The 19,690-nt window shown below is 31.6% G+C and overlaps 2 protein-coding genes across 2 annotated transcripts; one reads left to right on the forward strand and one right to left on the reverse strand.

Moving 5' to 3' along the window:
* Positions 1 to 5,489: 5,489 nt before the first annotated feature.
* LOC133290826 (uncharacterized) lies at positions 5,490 to 7,897 on the reverse strand. The gene is made up of 6 exons (XM_061488948.1): positions 7,758 to 7,897; positions 7,317 to 7,672; positions 6,916 to 7,215; positions 6,408 to 6,836; positions 5,822 to 6,036; positions 5,490 to 5,738 (listed from the first exon to the last, which is right to left on the reverse strand). The coding sequence occupies exons 1-6, from the start codon at positions 7,895 to 7,897 to the stop codon at positions 5,490 to 5,492; spliced, it is 1,689 nt and encodes a 562-aa protein (XP_061344932.1).
* An 8,861-nt stretch (positions 7,898 to 16,758) lies between these two features.
* Positions 16,759 to 19,397, forward strand: LOC133290886 (NAC domain-containing protein 92-like). The gene is made up of 3 exons (XM_061489031.1): positions 16,759 to 17,017; positions 17,821 to 18,086; positions 18,846 to 19,397. The coding sequence occupies exons 1-3, from the start codon at positions 16,864 to 16,866 to the stop codon at positions 19,395 to 19,397; spliced, it is 972 nt and encodes a 323-aa protein (XP_061345015.1). The 5' UTR covers positions 16,759 to 16,863.
* The last annotated feature ends 293 nt before the right edge of the window (positions 19,398 to 19,690 follow it).

Raw genomic sequence — 19,690 nt, forward strand, 5'->3', positions numbered from 1 at the left:
ACCATGCAAGATCTTCACTCCAGTGTTTGAATAAATCTTGAGAAACTAAACAGATCAAATTAAGTGCCTTGAGAAGGACAATAATTTTCCCTGAAGTAATGAGATGAGATTCTCAATGTATCACAGTATTACAAAATTTTGGTGCAAAAACCCTAAACATGGTGTTTTTGGAAAATCAAAGAGAAGAGAATGAGAGTCCGCAAACTTCGAGTGAATAATGTTATATATGTCAAGAGAATACCCCACACTTCAGGTATAACCATCACAGCTCATAAAACGATGTCGTTTCTTAGTTATGTCGCTAAAACATTAAAATGGAGATGGGGATGGGCCTAAGAAGAAATGGCACACTATCACAGTCCCAGATGCAGAAACATATAATGGATCAGCTAGCATACAATTAGCAATACCCATAGCCCATGTTTAGCAAATACTATTAACACAAACACACACATCCACACACATTTTTAATGAGTCAATCTTATTAAGTTGAGTTTTTAAGTTAGACTTAATTTGACTCATCTTAGTTTACTTTCACCCTTAATTCAAACACAATATCTACCCTAATAGGAAGATATAAAAATAATTATATAATCTAATACAATATGAAATGCAAGTTTTACTTTTGACTCAATTTAGAGGGTCGTACCCAATTTAGTAGTTTAAGACAAGTACCGAGATTTATTTACTTATTTTACATAAAATTTAGGGCGAGAAGAGGTTGTTAGATTAATATTTATTATTCGGTCAAAAAACTATAGCTATTAATCAATATGCAAGCAGCATAATTAAGTGTTCAATTTAATATAAACTCTATTTATTTTAAAGTTAGGATATATCCTAACCTCATTTAAAATTACAACTAGTATATGACCCGTGCGATGCACGAAGAAAAAAATTGACCAGTTTGTTGAAAATAAAATAAAATCGAGAATCGATTGTATAGCATTATACTCTAAAAAATATGTTTATCAGAGGGCGCCCAAGCCATTAATCCTTTCACAATCAAAAACCAATTATTTACGTGTAATAAATTTTCATATTTATACACACAAAAAATGGGTTCTTATACTTCATTTCAGATCACTTTTTTTGATGTGTGTGTGACATATATTAGATGACGATTTGAAAAACATTTCAGATACCACATTTAATGTGATAACAAATGTTTATTAGTTTAATTGCCTACATATGCATGATACATATATTTAATACATTATATTTAATCTTAATAAGATTAGTTTATATGCTTGTTTATTTTCATTTATCACAACAGTAAATCCAAATACCAGCAACACCAGAAGTTTTTGTTAGATTGTAAAAAATAAAATGTTGGCGGGAGGTGTTGTTGTCTGTCGTTGGTTAATCATAGCACCAGTAATTATCCATATCATCTGAAACAGTCAGAAATATTTTTTTTTAAACATGTTTCGTGTCTTAGTGTGCCAACGTACAAAACATAGTTCGAGTAGACAAAAAGAAATATTCATAAAATTAATCTGCATTGAAAATGAACAGTGGGATAATATCAAAAAACTACAGAACACTCTTGGCTAATATCTGTTGTTAAAATGTTTGAAAAGTGTCTGATTTCAGCATCTGCATCACAACCTGCACATGTTTTCCTACTACCATCCTCGTTTCCATTACAGTCCATTGCTGACGGTGGATGTGAAAGCTTCTCAACGGTGTATTTCTTAGAACGGCACCAAGAAAACTCTTGGATTTGTATCCTTTCCTTACGCAGCCACATACACCGGATGAAACACTTGACCCAGTGTCTGCATAGACTTAATTCGGTGGTCTCTTTCAAAGAACAAAACATATCAAATCCACAATTACGACGTTCCTGATCGGTTGAATTCATCAAAAGGACGAAATATACATACTTGGCTTCATTGTGACCGTTCCTCGCAGAAATTTTAAGTTTCTCCATAGCCATGTCATCCATCAATGAACTTGAATATTTTCGAAAATATTGTATCATCCCTTCGCGGTACAAAATTATTGGGCTGCCGCTTTCCCTACATCGTTTCAAGAACATCAATTGGCGCTCCTTATTAAACCTTCTAATTGGACACAATTCAAAATCGTAGAAGGTTGATTGGTTTTCATCCAAAGAATAATCTTCCACGACATGCCAATATGGTTTTTGTTCTGAAATCCATTCAATGGAGCACAATGTAAATTTATCCAGAGAAACATGTTTATAAACCAAATCATACTATGCAACACGGAGGAAAGCATTGCAACTCAATTTGCGCAATTATCATAAATAGTGATTCAATCATAATAGCAATTCGAGTTTTGACTCAGTTGTTTAATAATTTAAAATTAATGAAATATTATTTATTTAATTTTATTTTCTAGAGAACGAAGAGACTGGCCAAATTACAATCCTAGTATTTTAAAACTGATCCGCATAACTGTATTCACTCGATCATAAAACAAACATTACATATACTAATTGACAACGGAAATTGAATCTAAATTCTTAAACAATTCTTCAGCTTAAAAAAATAATTACATGTTGGTTGGATCATGCTGTTGGATCTCAACATATTTTTTTCTTTTTCTTTTAATAATTTTTAACCATATCAATGCTATGTTGATATGTCGAGACGAGGCTATAAGCATCTTCTTTATGCCTCTAAAAATAAAGGTACATGATCAGTGATTCAATGGGCGTGGGGAACAAGGGGCAGCGTGGACCAGCTTCGGGATCTCCTGTGGGTTCATTTTAAGATGCCTCTGTGATTATGTTCCTCCACCCCCACACAAAACCAAAGATGCCCACGAAAGAGAAAAGATCAAGGACAACAAAGAAAAGTATAGTATACATGCATAATAATACCCAAAGATATCTGGACACATTTTATTTATATAAAAATTGGTTATTATAATTTGCATATAGTTAAACAAGAAAAATATTTCTGCAGTTAATGCTGATAAGTTATCTGCATTCACTTCAAAAACGACGTCGTTTTGAGATTGAAATATTAAAAAATTATAATTATAAAGACTATAATAATCCTGAAATAAATTAAAATTATAAAAATATCATAATTATCGCCCCAAAATGACTGCAGAAAAAACAAACACATAGTTAAATGTATCATCGCAAAATCAAAACTATTATCTTTCTCGTAAAATCATCAGCATGGATTTTACTTTGCTCATAATTAATGGTTTGGGAAATTTTTTAGTAGGTCCAGATCGGATCCATAGACAACATAATTAATGGAAATTCATATTGTGACACAAAACTCAATCATTCAAAATTTATTATTACTATTCCTTTGATATAATGTCAGTGGACAAGTAGTGATACTATATGTGTCGTTTTAAAGTATCATGTTGTGGTATGTATTGAGTTCTAAGCAGCCATTAGTTTATTCTCCATTTCAATATTAATACCTAAAACGTTACTATATTTACTGGTAATAAATGTAAAAATCAAAAATACTCTCTTTTTTGTTTACCTATATTTAAATTAAATTATTTAAATAATTTTTTTCTTAAAAAAACTACACCATATTGATCAACGAGTCCATTATCCAAAGACAACCATAATAAGGGCTTGTTTGGATAAGTTTTTTTTATTCCTCTTCAAAAGTTACTTTTTTTCATAAAAAAAAAAAAGCACTTCTAAGAGAAAGTATATTTAATAAAAAAAACAGAAATCATAAAAAAAATAAAAAACTTCCTTTTCTTGGAAGCTAACAATTTTTAGCTTCTAAAAAAATTAGAAGTGAAAAGTCAAATATTTTCATAAAAATTTAAATAACTATAACTTTTATAAAAAAAACACTTCTAAAATAAATAAGACATACAAAGCATTTTTTTTTGGAAGCCAATCCAGAACCAAAATCTATGCTTTTTGGTCCAACGGCTATTCACAAGTCGGAGAAGAACAGGACTGATTCTCATTCCATCAAAACAACCCACGGGCACGCTGTGATCCTATGAATGTTTGGGCCTTGAGGGTTTTCAAACTAGTCTCATTTTCGATAAAGGGGTTTCCTTATAATCCAAATGACAAATGTCATGATTATATTTTTTAATACTGAAAATCTTTTAAATAAAAATTTAGCAAAATCAAATAGAATATAAGGGCAATATAATGTTTTACCTCAAGAATAGGTTTTCTGAAATAATTGACTAATAAAGATGTTGCATGCAATCTATGTAGCACCGATACTGACACGAGACACGTGACACGATACGACATGACACTTCGACACGTTAATTCTAAAAAATGTTAGATTTCGACACGTTAGGACACGTTTGATATTAAATGATATTTTTAATTTATGTAATGTATATTATATTTAATATTCAATAATTTAACAAAACAATGAAACTACACTTATAATATTCATCAATTTTGTAAAGAAACATAAGATATCCCAAATATTTATATTAAACTCAATAAAATGGTAATCGTAATCCAACGAATCTAATAGTTGGAACTAAAAACTCAACGCAACGCAATTTTTGAACCTTTTTTTGAATTTCTATAACGCGTGTTGGAGTGTCGGACACGACACGTCAGAATTTTTGAAGTGTTAGTCCTTCGTAGCATGCAATTATGTATGTTTCATCTTTTGTTTAAAATTAAAATTTCAAAAAGAAAAAAAAAATGAAATCACATCACCCATTCGCTCCTATATAATAAAATAGAGTTATCACTCTACAATCTTCTGGTGTACCCTATTGTTTTTAAGACACGTAAATTTATCATGAGTAATTAAATATTTATTATTTATTAACCATAATTAATAAATTACTAAATATAATTGAATCAAGAATTACAAATAATATAATGAATCGTAGGAAATCTCCTCGAATGATAATATTTTCACATAACTTTTGGTCGAATAATCTCACAGAAATAGATGTAAACCATTGATTTTAAGGAAGAAAAAAAAGGATAATATTATGCGTTATTGGAAGAAAAGTTACGTAAAATTAACACAATTTATTGTATTACTTACCCTGACAGATACATGTAGTTGGCATACATGTTTATAAAATCTATTTTTTTAACTAAATAAATATTGAGTTTTGTACTTTTTAGGCAATTATAACTTAATAGTTTTTATATATTTTTTAAATGAATATTAATGATATATTAGAAAAAAAAATTAAACTAGATAGTATAATAGAGAGAGAAAGAAACACCACTTATTCAACTTAATCTGTGGCAGTCTTGTTCATGCGTGTCTCTTTTTTCATGTTATGTTACTTGCTTTGGCTCTGGTCTTTCAATTTCAAAATGCATCAATAACAAAAACATTCATCTTTGTCCCTCTTTTCCATGGATTTCAGGCTCCATATATAATCCATGCTTCCACATGTTTGTTATTTTGATTTGTGGGGTCGCTCTATTTTCTTTAATCATACATTACAAAAGAGTGCACATTCCTTTTTCTGCGGTCATGTATTACCATTCATCATCCAGTCACCAAATAATAGAGTCTTGTGGGTCAATGTGAGGGGAAGAAAAGTGGAGTGGAATAATCTCTTTGAAGTTTCCCTCCCATGATACTCACTTTGCTCATCTTCTCTTCACACCAGTGCAACTGTTGTTCACTTAAGTCATTCATTCTTAATACCCTTGACACCACTTTCAGGTCTATTAGAGCCATCAAAATCTCCATCTCTTCTTCCACATTTAACTTCCTCTTCCTCATGCATTTTCCTGAATAGCGGAGATCCTTAGCCTTCATTCCCTTCTGCATATAATTAGAGTTGAATACACAAATATGTGTTAGGAAATTAAATTAAAATTAAAATTAATGTAAAATTTGAAACTTGCCTTTTGATTAACTTTCTTCATTAGCTGGAGTAATGTTGGATCAACCGTGCCTCTTTGGTTTCTCCTAAAGTAGGCTGCTAGGATCTGACATGGTTTTTCTTTATCAGTCTTCAGAAAATTCATGAATGTTCTGATCCCATCCTCCATTATCTTAAGAAATGAAGCTGATGATATGTTACGGTGAAAATCACCATCCTTCTGACCCTCCTCTGATTCTTTAAAACAAACAAGAAAAATAATTATTCATAACAAACAATGCTGTTTACTCATTCTTAGAGTGAGTAATAATATTTGTACATTAATTTATTCTTTTACACCTCAATGTTACATCTTTTTCCATCATATGTTACTAGTTTTAGCACACCATCCAGGTTCCCTATGCAATAATTGAATCAATCTCAAGTATAGAAATTGTAATAGTGCAAGATTTGAACTAAAATAATGGCGTGCAAATACAGGGTTATTTTTACATGTCTTGTTCTGTTTTATTTTACCAACAATACTAATTATATGCCATTCACTCCAAGTCCATGATTTATGGTTGAATTATTACTTGGGTTTGAGTTTTCCCTTATTATCTTTGTACCTTTTGACATGAAATCTACTGCTACAAGAGAAGGAGCAAAAGTAATAACCATACCTTGATATTCTGGCACTAGGAGCAATTTTGGTGCCAAAAGCCTCATTCTAGCATAGATCTCAGGTCTTCTGCCATGCTCGTAAGGTTCATTCTCTATGTATCTCTTTAACAAAACCCGAAATTGCTGGAATTGCTGTGCAACGGTGGCAGGACAACCGGTATCAAGACCTTGGCGTGAAGCATGTTTGGAATGAAAATTTTTGTAGTTCCAACTAAGTGCTTCCCATGTTAAGCAAATTTGTGCAACATATGCAGCCTCTAGTTCACGATATGGGTTGTGACCAAAATCCGCTGGCTTTTTGTTTATAGTTGGAAACCTGTATACAATACGCTCTGAAATTGATCTCGGAGATACTTGGATGGATCTTAAAGACTCTGAAAATTGGATTGCAAATGCTGTCACAATAATTGATATTTATAATAATGCACTAAGGAATTAGCAAATGGTCGTTACCATTTTCATGAAGTTTCTGTGCACCAATTCTGTCTAAGAATTCCATTTCTTCATCATATTTTTGGAACAAAGTATATGATTCCCACTTGGGGCAACTCCTTCTAGATGAGGAAGAAAATGCGTCTTCGTTCTCAGAATCCCTCCATTCAGAGGAGCTATTAGAGTCATCATCCTTCTCTTCAACAATCAACTTTTTATTCTGCAACTGGGAAGAAGCAAACACAAAGAATCTTTCATCCCTTATGAGGTTTGCCTCCTGCACCTTCTTACTTTTAATAATTTCACGACTAACATGATCTTCTGCAGAAATTAGTATAAGACAGTTGAACTACTATAAGTGTTGCATGTGAATAATTTAACTAACTATATAGAATGATATGTTCAGCTATTATGTGAAATACCGTCACGGTTTTTGTTAACTTTGTAAAGGTTCAGGGTGATGGGAGAGGTGTGCGTGCTTTCAACTTGTATATAATTTGGAACGTAATCAGCATCTCTTGTTGGAAAGTCTTCTTCAACTGCTTCTGCCTCTTCATTTTCGAAGTCAGAAACTTGTGGTGAGTTAGTATCAGACGTTGTTTCAGAAGAATGGTTTTCCTCTGACTCTTCACTCAAGCTCTCCTCAGGGCTTATGAACTCTTCAGAATAAGAATGAGTCCTTTGATCTCTCACTCTCTCGGTGGATTCAACACAAGAATACCCTTCTTCAGTTTCTTCTTCTTCATCCTCGGAAAACACATATTCATGTTGTTGATATCTGTCACATACAAAGATAAACTTGTAAGTTAGATGCCAGAGGCAATCAAATGTGGCAAAAGAACACAGAAGAGCTACCACAAGACCTTTGGATTAAGGGGAATCTGCCAATGAAGGTTAAGAATGCGACAAGAAAAATGACAGAGGAGAAGAGGAAGAGAAGCTGTGAAGAGCTTGAGACATTGGAGAAGAGTCTAACAAGAGCTTCTACTTTGGGACATGGCATTTTCTTTGTGGTTGCTCCAAAGTGAGCTCTACCACCAAGCAAAGCAACTCCTAAAAAAAAGTGGGGTTCAGTTGCTTTCGTAATATCAATCTTTCTTCTGTCAACATCAATTGTCTAAAATGTCAAAATCTCTAATGTCCCCAAGTATAAGCCTTCAGCACCAAGGACACTGTCATGGAGTCCCCAAAGTTTTAGAAGATTGGACAACCGTGGCTTCTCTTTTACAATAAGATCTATGATCCTTCGATTTGGGTGCCCGCAATCTCAAATATGACTTTTATCCGCGAAGGACACTCCCATATATAACTACTTTAACATTTTTTATGATTCAGAAATGAATTTCCAGTTGTATGGCATTTCCATATATAAAAAATGAATTTTCATTTTATATATATACGGGGAGAGAGGTTATATTAACAAACTTACAAATTACACTAAGTATGACTAGTCAGACTTCAATCAAAAGTGTATAATTGGCCAGACTTAATGTAGTTTGTAAGTTTTTATGAAAAAAAAATTTCATGGGCCCAACGATTTCTCTATGTGTCTCCGGTAACATGAGAACTTAAAGTCCATATATATATATATATATATATATATATATATATATATATATATAGGGGCAGGATATTCTTACACCGGTGTAAGAGTTAGAAGTCTTACACTCAATCTTGACCATTGATCCACTTGTATCCAATAGCTCACATTACTAAAAAATTTGAGCCCTTAGATATAAGTGGGATTAACGGACAAGATTAAGAGTGTAACTTACACTGGTGTAAAATGATCCTAACCCATATATATATATATAGGGGCAGAATATTCTTACACCAGTGTAAGAGTTGGAAGTCTTACACTCAATCTTGACCATTGATCCCACTTTTATTTACGGGCTCTAATTTTTTAGTAATATGAGCCATTAGATACAAGTGAATCAATGATCAAGATTAAGAGTGTAGCTTACACTGGAATAAAATGATCTTGATCCATATATATATATATATATATATATATATATATATATATATATATATATATATATATATAAGAATGGTTATATTACAAATTCAAGGTTTATAAATTTTTACAAATTACAATATATGTTTTGAGTAGTACATATTATTTAAGCATGTACTATCTACAGTACATAGTGTAATTTAATATAACCTATCCATATCCATATATGTATATATGGGATTTATACTTTTCATGTTACATGAGATGAGCTATCTATAGAAACAAAAAGTATGTGAGACACATATGTTAGAAAAAGTTATGTGTGGGACCCATACCAACACGGAAATTGAAGTGTTTGTAGAAAATTTTCCCTTTCTCATGTTATGGAGAGAAGATATCTCCGGCCACAGAGACAAACATGTAGTGGGTCCCACTAAAAAAGTAAATATAAATATAAAATAAAATGGAGCCCACAATTTTTTTAAGTCAATAGGAGAAAAATATTATCTTATGTGGTACAAGATTAATAAAGCCACACACATACATATATATATATATATATATATATATATATGGGAAAAACGTTTGTCCTTTTAAATGATATAACTTTGTGTCATTTTAGATCTTAACCGTTGATTTTCGTCCTTTTAATAAAGGGTTTTATAATTCTCATTTAACATGAGAATTACAATTTTCCTACACACCCTTCGATTTCCGTGCTGACATGGGTCCTACATATAATTTTTTCTAACACATGGGTCTCACATGCTTTTTATCTCTACAACATGAGATTTCAATTCTCCTTCAACATGAGAATTATAAAACCCTTAAATAAAACCACACACACATACAAGATACTTTAAAAGGATAAATATTTTTTCATATATATATATATATATATATATATATATATATATATATATATACATATAAGGGAAGAATATAATTACCATCACAAAAGTTTATCACCCTTACAACCAACCTAATCACCATTGATTTCTATCAATCTAATGATTATAATTTATTGGTCGCTTTTATTAATTAATTATTAATTTCAATAATTATAACCATTAGATTGACGAAAATCAACGGTAATTAGGTTAGTTGTAAGTAGGGGTGTAACGGGCCGAGCCGAACCGGGCTTTGGTCTTAAAAGGCTAAGCCTATGTTTAAACGTGTCAGCCTGACCTAGCATGTTACCTGTTATGAATATAATTATCAGCCTGTGGCCTGTCTTATTTATAAAAAATAAAAGCCTGATTTAGCTTGTTTAAAAAAAATAAGACAACAAAAATTTATTCAAACAAAATATATGATCAACAACACTAATAACTTCACAAAGATTCATAAAATTCAATGTATATCCAAAAAGCATAATATAGAACAAAAACATTCAAAAAAAATTGTTTAACCAATAAGATAAGGTGAAATGGGTTGAGGAGAGAGAAAGAGTTATTATGAATAGTATAAAAATATAAAATAAAATAAAAAGTTAGTATACTAGGCCAGCCTGAAAGGCTTTGAGATCGAGCTTTTGAATTAGAGCCTGATACTTTTTTATTAAACGAGTCTTTATACAAGTTCAAACCTGATTTCAACAACCAAATTTTGACATGAAAGCTCAAGCTTTCACGAGCCGAGCCTAAGGTCCCTGAAAGGTTCCTATTCGTTTAGCACCCCTAGTTGTAAGGGTGGTAAACTTTTATAATGGTAAGTATATCTTGCCCCCGTGTATATAAGAGGTATGTTATATGGGATAAGATATTGTGACACCCAAGTTATGTTACACCAATGTGACACCAAGTCAATCTCACCGTTAGATCGCTTATGTTGATCCAACGGTTATATTTATTTCCATCTTTGTATGGTCATGATTTTCCAAATTTAAAGTGAAAGCATTAAATATGGGAAATCATAACCATACAAAGGTAGAAATAAATATAAAATATTAAATTTGGGAAATCATGACCATACAAAGATGGAAATAAATATAACCGTTGGATCAACATAAACGATCTAACGGTGAGATTGACTGGGTGTCACATGGGTGTAACATAACTTAGGTGTCACAATATCCTATTCCATGTTATATTTACAAACTATAATATGTACTATGGGTATCAAGTAATATGTACTATGGGTATCAAGTAATATGTACTACCCATAGTACTATACTACTTGATACCCATAATACATATTATAGTTTGTAGGAATTTGTAAACAAAAAATTTGTAAATATAATTTGTAAATAATATGAGAGAGGATATTCTTACTACCAAAATTTTCAACTACCAACTTACTACCAATCTAATCATCATTGGATCAAAGAGAGAAATGCTAAAAAAAATTTGAAGAGAGAGAAAATATTGATCCAATGGTGATTAAATAAATAGTAAATTAAAAGTGAAAAATTTTAGTAGTAAAAATATCTCTTCTCAAATAACATATAGTTACCGGTGAAAGCTATATTTTTTACAATGTGTATGCAATTGGTCAGGACCGTATTTTTTTTATCTGAAAAGAGAAGAAAATAAAGGAATAATTTCTATTATACTTTTCATGAATAAAGTACTTAAGTCTTGCTTTGCAATGTGTATTTAACGCATAAAATCCTAGTTATAATAGAAAATTATTGTTATTTTTATAGAGTACTATTTGTATTTAACCATTTAATTGTATTATTATTAATATTATTCTATTTAACTATATTGTGAATTTTATTAATATATATTTTTTCGTTATTCAACTTTCTATTTTTAATATTAATTATAATTTTTTTTTTTACATTTAGATTATATTTAATATTAAATTCTATTTAATACACTCATATATGTGTATACCTATATAATTTTTAATTTTTTATTCTTTATTATCATTACTATATTATATGTATATATAATATACATATAATATAGAATAAATTCTATTTATTATAGAATATATATATATATATATTCTATTTATTATTTATTATTATATAGAATAAATTCTTTGTCATATTCTATTCTATATTATTGGATATGATAACAGGTCCTTTTTTTCTATGTGAACAAAAAGCAAAAAAGAAGAGACCAAAACCAAGCCACACGCATAGGTAGACAAACATAAACTTCACTTTTATAAAAGAATCACATGACATTCTTCGAGAAGAAGTTGAATTTTTACAATTTTTTTAATTGAAAAAGATAATTTTAATCACTCAGCTTGCATCCAAAATAAGGTTTTGCTTCTGATGATCAGCTCTGAGTTGAATGTATATTCTTTACCTACTGATGGAATAAAGAGCCATTTTAAAAAGATATTGTTGCTTTGTCAATCGCGAATTCTTGTGGCAATCCTCTTTATTGATCCTTGCCTTTAACGTGGTTACTAAGATTGCAGATTGTAGCACAGATGTTGTCACAAAGAATAAGTGATTTTATATTATTATTATTATTATTACTAGAGTTTAGAGTTTAGCCAACTTATTTGTTGATCTGCACTACCTGATGTCATTCAAATGAAAAAAAGGGATTAATTAGGTATTTGACCAAATCTCTCAAGGGTCACCATGGTGTTCAAATTCAATCAATCTCACTCACGAGGGAGGAATAAATTCAGTTCTCTAAAAATGGACCATTAAACTAGTTGATCAGGAATTGGGGGTTTAGATTATGATCGTTGTTATCTACACACCTTCTTCGTTTTCTTTTTTTCGGAAATTACACCTTCTTCGTTTTATAATTCAATATATTTTGTATTCATAATTTTTTCGTAATTATTTTTAGAAGTTAAATTATTAGCATATTGTTATCAAAAAAAAAAAAATTATTAGCATATTTCAAAGGCTACTGATAATTTAAAAAAAGAAGAAGATATAAGTTTTTTTTAACAGTTTATTGGAAACTTAACTATTCTGAATTTGAGCACTTATCTCTAATCAAGAGAATAAATTCCTTATCATCTAAATCGATAATTGATTTTTTTTTTTTTTTAATACAAGAAAGTTAAAGTGGGATTAGACACTGGTATTTCTGGGAGGGATCATTCACCAACAAAGTCCTCACATCGGCCAGCGGGATTTGAACCCACGTCCTTGAGGGATATGGACCAAACACTTAGCCAACTGTGTCCACCTTTGTTGGCATAATTGATTTTTTTTTTATATAGTAAAAATTGAATACATAATTAACACAAACTACCCAAATCCTTCGTCACTAAACCAATGCTAGTGCTTTAAATGGATAATTGACGGTTACAAGTATGTAATAATTTAATAATTTTAAATTGTTCGAATTATCCTAGCAAAGCCAACTGAATCCAAATTATTAAAGGCTTAAAGCTCCACAATTTAGTTACTGAGTTCGGTACTGGACAGTGGACATAACATGCCAAAGGCTGATGAGGGTGGGAAGTGATGCGAAAGGACATAGATAAGGAGTGGCTCTTGCAAATTTTCAGTGGAAGGTTACATAAATAAATTGAATCGATATCCGAAAAAAAAAGAAATTTCAAAGACTGTACAGATATGAGATTGCACAATTTGGGGATAGCTTATAAGAAAGGATAGCTTATGAGAATTAATTGGTACTACCTATAATAACAAGATGCATCTACTTTTCGGTAGCCAAAAAAGAAGAACTCCATATTTAAGCGTGCTTGACTTAGTAGTAATTCTGGGATGAGTGACCTCTAGGGAAGTTTTTTCAGGAAGTGTGCGAGTGAGGAAAAAGCACACTGAAAAGTTTCGTGTTAGTATATGGGGATAATCATTGATTCTTGAAGCGGTCGAGCGTCACAGATGGTATCAGAGTAGAGCCTCTCTTCCAGTACGTTGTGGTTCGAGAACCAGGTGAAAGCTGGTGGGCATCTAACATCTTAAAGGCTGATGAGGTCGAAAAGTAATCACCGATGCGAAAAGACATGATGCGAAAGGGCACAGGATCGTGGCAAGCTTCTAGCCGAGGGGTATATACTGGACAACTGAGGCATATTATTTTGACAGAAGTTAGGTCTTCCGGCGGAAATTACGTGTAGCATCTAAAATTAAGGTCTATCTTGGGCCCTTGGTTACATAATGTTAAGGTCTGCCATTATCTCTATAAATAGACCCAACAAGACCATTATACAATACACCGTATCTATCTCATATAATGTGTATTTTTTCTTTTCCAATAGTTGTAGGTTCAAGACTTAATTTAAGGATCGGTCAGGTTGCATTTTGCTTAGTATTTGGTGAAGTTATCAGTAATATTTGTTGACTATTTCAGTCATAAATTTTATTTTTACATAATACGATATATATATATATATATATATATATATATATATATATATATATATATATATGGAGAATGATTTATTTACAAACTTTTTTTTACAATTTTTTGTAAATTAAACTATGTACTCGCGAAAGTACAAAGTGTAACCTAATGTACTTCCGGGTATACATAGTATAATTTATAAACAAAAAATTTATAAATATAACCCTATATATATATATATATATATATATATATATATATATATATATATATATAAGTTCGTTTTTTCTACAGTCAATGTAGATAACTTATCTACATTGAGCCTAAAACGACATCGTTTTGAGGCTGAAATCAAGGTATTTTTGTATTATAATTTATTTCAGGGTTATAATAGTATTTTTCATTATAATTTTTTAATTTTTCAATCCAAAACGACGTCGCTTTGAGAGTGAATGTAGATAACTTATCTACATTCACTTTAGAAACATTAAAGCCTCTATATATATATATATGGTAAAATCATTTCTGCAGCCGCTTTATGTACACAATGACAGATGTATGGTTATGATTCCCTACCGTTAATGCTTTCATCATTTGTATGGTTATAATTCCTTGCATTTAATCCTTTCAAGTATATATATGAGAAGTATTTGATTGCTGCACGCGGTATCGCAGCTGCAGAAATGTAAACCCCTATATACATATATATTAAAAATATTTTCTCTATTTAATTTTTTACCCAAGGTGAGTGCTAGTGTAGGAATGTTTACATAATGACACGGTAGGGTCAGACTGAGATTAAAAAAATTTAAAAATCAACTGATTGGAAAGAACTAAAGTCTAAAGGTAATTTTTGTCGCAATGTTTGTGGTCCTCACAGAGAATTCTAGTGGTGATAGTGATACCACTCAAAGTCGTTGTTACAAGTTTTTTTTTCTCATTTCCTAAAACAAAAGAAAAAAGAACGATACCTTCTTCATGTATATAGGTTATATACACAATCCCTTATCGAGTAAGAGAGAAAAATAAAAAAACAAAATATCTAGGATTGGCTCAAGTGAGAATACGAGCTATAAAACATACAAATTGTTAAAAGAGTAAGGGATTGAATTCTGAACTGGACAATTATCACGCTGTTTAATTCGGGATTAGTTTTATAATTGTACGAGTCCCTTTTCCTACTCAGATATATGTTGAGAATAGGGATAATTAGGATCATAAAACTAAAAAAAATAAAAAATTGAAAAGACACAAAGAACAAATGGGAGAAGTGCATATTAGTTTTGTTTTAGAAAACATGTGCGAAATTAACAAGACTTTTGTAGTATAAGTCGGTTTCCCTATTGTCAAATAAAAAAAAGGCTATTATAATTAATCTATTGGCCTATAGCGGTTACCCGGAATTGGGGTCTCCCTTTCCTCTGTTAAAAAAAAAGCTATTATTAATGAAGTTAGCTCAGATAAGCCGGGAGAAAAAAAGAGACAGTGAAAGAGAAAGAGAAAAACGCCATCAGGCCAGAGATACATGTACTTGATGGTGTGCTTCTAGAATCTAGAAATCTTAATGTTCAGAAAACAAGCAGATATGGGAGATTCACAAAGTTCTTGGTAGGATTGAAATTTGGGATGCTTTGAAGATTAATTAACCCATGACATGTGATGGAAAAGGTCCAACACAAATTCTTAGCTTAGATATGGACAGTCTTGTGGGTTGGTTACCATTTTAACCACTCATAGTAATATTAGTCGACGTACACATTCACCAAAAAAAACAAAAAATTGTTAAGTGTTATATATAAACAGTAATTGAAAATTTTCCACCGTCAACATTTTACTTATTCTTTTGCTATGATTTTCCAATATTTATGTCTTTTTTAATGAAAATAACTGTATCATGCACTACCATACATCATTTTGATATTGAGTGTATTAATCCATGGACGACCACGTGTATATTATACATTGAACTTTCCTTAAGCACATGCTGTTAAATTGAAGATCATAGATATTATAAAGTATTTTTCTTACAATTTGTGAGAGAAAGAGCGAGGGAGATGACGGTGGGTGTTGGCAAGTCAATAATTATATATATTAATGAAAGAGAATACGGTTTCAATTAAGTACTGTTCTCTTCGGACTATAGCGTGAGGTTGGCAAAGGTTTTGGTGGGTAGAAATGGGTGAAGGTGGTTGGACAAGACCATAGAATACACATAAAATCTATCCCAATTATTAAAGTGTAACAGAGACTCAACCCCCTCGTGCACAAAATAATTGCAACTAGCCTTCCTAATAAATTTGACATATATTCATATTTTCACATCCTTATATATTGATTACGACACTTGACACACAACATTTCGTAGAGTATAATCGATCCTCATATGTATTCTTGGTTTGGTTAAGTAAATATACGTAAAATAAAGTGACAATTTTGGAAATCCACCGCTACATAAACTGAAAGCTTGTTAGTTATTTAAAATACATACGCAAAGAAAATCTACATGTTTCGTGGAGGATGTCATATTTGTCAAAGAGTTAGCTGTATGCATTTATTAAAAATATAAAGACTTATTCTATGGATGCATCTTGTTGAAGGGTGAGTTATAAAACCATAAATAGGATAGGCCTTACAAGACCTCGTCCTGTTGATGTAAATTGAGCAAGCTTTTGAGTATTCACTATTTGTGGTGCATGCCCCTCTTCACTTTTTGGTAATCTTATTATTCAAGGGATCAAAAGCAGGTTAAATATTGGGTCCACAGGAATGGCAGAAAACCTACCTCCAGGGTTCAGGTTCCATCCTACAGACGAAGAGCTCATCACATATTATTTATTAAGGAAAGTGTCTGATACCAGCTTCACTTCCAAAGCTGTAGCAGTTGTTGATCTCAATAAGTCTGAACCTTGGGACCTCCCAGGTAGTTTTAGAGTTCTTATGCCTCTCATCTATATTCCTTTTCCTTTTCTTCAAAAAAATTAACCCTTTTTTTTATTAATTATTAATTTGCAAGGGTTTATGTTCTTTAAGAAAACTTTCAGAGGTTGATTATTTTTGAAGGACTGCAACTTATTGAATGCGTTTCTAAAGCAAGGTTCTATAAATTGAAGCCAAAAGAAACATAAAATTAAACAATTACATTAGGCTGAAATTTCACTGTTTTATAAGATGCTGTAAATAAAGGAATTAATGTTTCATATATGTTATGTGAGATAAAATTATTTCCTACATAAATAAATGTGTGGTTGATATTTTTTTTTCTCTATCTTTTCTTTGTATGGCTTCACATGGGCTCTTTTCTATGTGTAGGAGTTAAAATTATCTCATAAAACATGAGAAACATTAATCACGCAAATTAAACATAATTAATATATGATTATTTAGACTTCACTTCATCATTTATCACTTTTAGGTTATCAGTCAAGCAAATTTGACAAGTCTTAGTTTCTGCTTCATCTTCATACTGTACATTTATATATAGTTTGACCACTTATATGCTGTACCGCATGCTTTATTACCAGAATTCAGAAATTTAATATGTATATAGTTCACGCAAACTGAACTTCTTCACATACCTTGATTAGAATCCATGCATATAATTGAATATAATTTCATATATAGACACTAACGAATTTAGCATACGGTATTATTTTTTGGTAACTAAAAAATTAAATGAACTAATTAAATTAGGATTATTGATGTTGAATGTGCGTGTGGAAATAGGTAAGGCTTCCATGGGCGAGAAGGAATGGTATTTCTACAGCTTGAAAGATCGAAAGTATCCAACTGGGCTTCGAACCAACCGAGCCACCGAATCAGGCTATTGGAAAACCACAGGAAAAGACAAAGAAATTTTTGGTGCTGGAGTTTTGATTGGAATGAAAAAAACTTTAGTCTTTTACATGGGCAGAGCGCCGAGGGGTGAGAAAAGTAACTGGGTTATGCACGAATATAGGCTACAAAACAAGCATCCATTTAGATCTTCAAAGGTTAGTAAATGCATGCAACCACAAATATAATGTTCTTATTAATTACTAGATTTTCTCATAACACATGCATATATTATATTATATAATGTAATATAGTAGTACCAAAGGGATAGCTCAGTTGGCGCACGGGAGCTAAGTAGGTGGGAGTGAGAGCATGTGTTCGAATCTCTCCAGTACCACATTTGGGAAAGATTTAAAGTCTTAATCTTATACTCGGTCCGAATCGGATTAGTTGCGAAACAATGAACCGATTAGAATATTTTCAAAAAAAAAACATAACAGAGTACTTAAATATTCATATGTGTAATATTTCGAAACTTTAATTAATTAATAATCAAGGATACACACACAAATATATTGAGTCATCTTCCACAATTATTAAAACCAATCTAGATTGGTCGGTCCAACCAGCTGATCCAAAATCTAGTCAAGGCAGTGAATTAGGTTATGCAGTTGAACCAGTACGAAACCAGTGAACAGGTCATAAACGATGCTCCAGCCATTATTAATTGGTATCAGTGTTTTCACTTGAACCGGTTTATGAATCGCCACTAAACTCATACATTTGTTCGTTGAAATATATTTATTACATAATTTAATATAAATTCAGTTGAACCAGTGATCACGTGTCGAATCACTAATCCATTAATCCCTTTGGTTCAAATTTAATAAATTGTTGTCTTGTGTGTCCCATATATATATGTCCATGTTTATGCTTCATAGTTGAGAAATAACTTTTGGTATGCTTTGTTTTTCCAGGATGAATGGGTGGTTTGCAGGGTCTTTCAAAAGAGCTCAGCACCGAAAAAACCACAACACACATCATCCTCCCAACAATCTCAAGAGTCCCCTTGTAATACAACCTCAATGGTCAATGACTTTGGGGATCTTGAGCTGCCAAATCTAAATAGTATCACAAATTCATCAAATGGCTTCACTAGCATCTCATCAGGACAAACTTACAATGGTGTTGGTCCCAGTAATGTTAACACAAATATGAACTTGACCATGAATTGGCCAGCTATAAGTGAGGTTCCCTCTCTTCCATCTCTCCCATGGCCTTCTGGGTTGCTGAATCCAAATCTTTCTGTGAATTCTTTGCTTCTCAAGGCATTACAGCTTAGGAGCACTTATCAACAAAGAGAAGCTGCAGCTACTGATCATTTAGCAACATACATTCCTCAAGGATTTTCTTACCTTGGAACTGACTTGACCTCCAATCTCAATGCTTCTTCTTCAAAAGTTTTAGAAAGTATGCCCCAGCAGCAGCAGCAGGAGGAGCAACCATTCAATATGGACTCCATTTGGTGAAGCTGTGTAAAGCGAATAGCTAACATCATGTAAACCTTGTGAACTAATGTCCAATCTCTCCAAATATTATATAGATAAAATGGTTCCTTTTCCAAGTAGATTGGCATTAATTTCTTAAATGTTATTATAAAACTGAACTCAACCGTTGATATTGTAAACATTGCTCATGAATTGTTGTAATCAGGGAAGGGTTCAAAATAGTGAACTTGTGAGTCATTGTCAAAGTCTTTCCTCATCAATCTTAATGTGGAAAATCTCCTCAGTCAGTCTAGTCCTAGGTGTCAGGTAAGAGT

The sequence above is a fragment of the Gastrolobium bilobum genome, unplaced genomic scaffold (assembly GCF_033153095.1).
Source record: "Gastrolobium bilobum isolate Gb01-03AN ecotype WA unplaced genomic scaffold, APGP_CSIRO_Gbil_v1 utg966, whole genome shotgun sequence".
In the NCBI taxonomy this organism is placed as follows: Eukaryota; Viridiplantae; Streptophyta; class Magnoliopsida; order Fabales; family Fabaceae; genus Gastrolobium; species Gastrolobium bilobum.

Bases quoted from the DNA above. Each gene is read 5' to 3' on its own strand.
- LOC133290826 (XM_061488948.1), bottom strand. From the start codon at position 7,897: ATGCCATGTCCCAAAGTAGAAGCTCTTGTTAGACTCTTCTCCAATGTC. The intron at 7,216-7,316 runs GTATTTCACATA...TAATTTCTGCAG, and splicing joins AGTTAACAAAAACCGTGACG to AAGATCATGTTAGTCGTGAA. The intron at 6,037-6,407 runs GTACAAAGATAA...TTTGTTTTAAAG, and splicing joins AGTAGATTTCATGTCAAAAG to AATCAGAGGAGGGTCAGAAG.
- LOC133290886 (XM_061489031.1), top strand. From the start codon at position 16,864: ATGGCAGAAAACCTACCTCCAGGGTTCAGGTTCCATCCTACAGACGAA. The intron at 17,018-17,820 runs GTAGTTTTAGAG...GTGTGGAAATAG, and splicing joins TGAACCTTGGGACCTCCCAG to GTAAGGCTTCCATGGGCGAG. The intron at 18,087-18,845 runs GTTAGTAAATGC...TTGTTTTTCCAG, and splicing joins ATCCATTTAGATCTTCAAAG to GATGAATGGGTGGTTTGCAG.